This window comes from Fulmarus glacialis, unplaced genomic scaffold (assembly GCF_000690835.1).
Source record: "Fulmarus glacialis isolate BGI_N327 unplaced genomic scaffold, ASM69083v1 scaffold14156, whole genome shotgun sequence".
Classification (NCBI taxonomy): Eukaryota; Metazoa; Chordata; class Aves; order Procellariiformes; family Procellariidae; genus Fulmarus; species Fulmarus glacialis.
This window is the reverse complement of record NW_009217570.1, coordinates 11,843-13,163: the sequence shown is the minus strand read 5'-3', so window position 1 is coordinate 13,163 and position 1,321 is coordinate 11,843. Positions and strand designations below refer to the sequence as shown.

The 1,321-nt window shown below is 51.9% G+C and overlaps 1 protein-coding gene across 1 annotated transcript in view; it reads left to right on the top strand.

Annotated features, from left to right (window-relative positions):
• Positions 1-1,321, top strand: part of LOC104078188 (BPI fold-containing family B member 4-like) — a gene marked incomplete at its 3' end in the record, with an annotated part of 10,295 nt that overhangs the window by 2,975 nt on the left and 5,999 nt on the right. The window contains exons 5-6 of the mRNA XM_009579730.1: positions 568-631; positions 1,042-1,105. Of these exons, the coding sequence (XP_009578025.1) occupies positions 568-631; positions 1,042-1,105 (128 nt within the window). The remainder of the gene's footprint in view (positions 1-567; positions 632-1,041; positions 1,106-1,321) is intronic.

Sequence of the window (1,321 nt, the reverse complement as noted above, 5' to 3'; positions counted from 1 at the left end):
GCTTGCCGAGTGTGCTGCTGCATGTTCTAACTCAATAGTCCAGAAATATATCGATTATCAAAAGTAAATGGCTCTGCGCTGCCTGCAGGCATCACGCATCCCAGAGTGATCTATTTAGCAGCAACGTCGAAATGTTACACAGCAGATTTCTCCTCTTGTTATTCCACATGTAAATTGTTTGTTTCCCATAACTAACATGGAGATATTTCATAACAACTCCACCTTCCCTTAACTACAGCACTGATTTAAATACCAGAGGGAGTCAAACAAACTCAGGTTACACTGCGAGAGGCTCACTCCTTCCGTGCAGTGGTGTCTGCGCACCCCCAGCGCTGAAGCCCTCGCTTCTCAGAAATTAGCCCAGCTCTCCCCTCGGTGAGGCGAGCAGCTCCTTGCCCTCCCTGCCTTCTGCACAGCCCCTGCTCTTGCCAGTATTAGCTGCAGCAGTGTCCCTGAAGGGTTGGCTGAGGACACACCAGTGTGTAAAATGAAGGCTGGAGATCCTTTTGTCTCCTATCCTGGAGCTGTGTTTGTGGTGATTGGAAATTTTTTTTTTCTCCTTTCCAGCTTACTGTCCCTATCAGTAAATGAGATAGTGCTTAACCAGCTGACAGCAACTCTGCCCGGTCTGGTAAGCCTGAAGATTGTCCTCCTTTTGTAGCTGAAACACAAAAATATCAGGAACAAGGTCACAGCAAGCTGCACCGTCTTTCTGTGTTGCTTTCCCACGTCACTGGCACGTGCCGCTCGGCAGGGATGCCCGTGGCCAGCCTGGCTGCTGCGTGTGTTCCTGCCCGCAGGGCGATGCCTGGAATATTCTCCAGGTCAAAGCAGTCCCTTTTGGTGCGGTACCAGAGCTCCAGGGATGCTCCACTGCCCCCAACTCCTTCACAGCATCCCAGGTGCTGCCTAGTGCCGCACAGCACTTTTTCCCTGGGGATTTAGATTAAAAAGAGTGGGTGTGATGAGGCTGTAGGGTGACGGTTCCCTGCGGCGGTGGTGAGGGGGGTTGAGCGGTCGCATTTCTGCTTTGTGTTGCAGCTGTGCCCAGTAGTTGATATTGTGGTCAACCTTGTGAACATCCAGCTCCTGGGCACTCTCAACGGTGCGTTTCTTCGCACAGCACTTTTTCCCTGGGGATTTAGATTAAAAAGAGTGGGTGTGATGAGGCTGTAGGGTGACGGTTCCCTGCGGCGGTGGTGAGGGGGGTTGAGCGGTCGCATTTCTGCTTTGTGTTGCAGCTGTGCCCAGTAGTTGATATTGTGGTCAACCTTGTGAACATCCAGCTCCTGGGCACTCTCAACGGTGCGTTTCTTGCGGA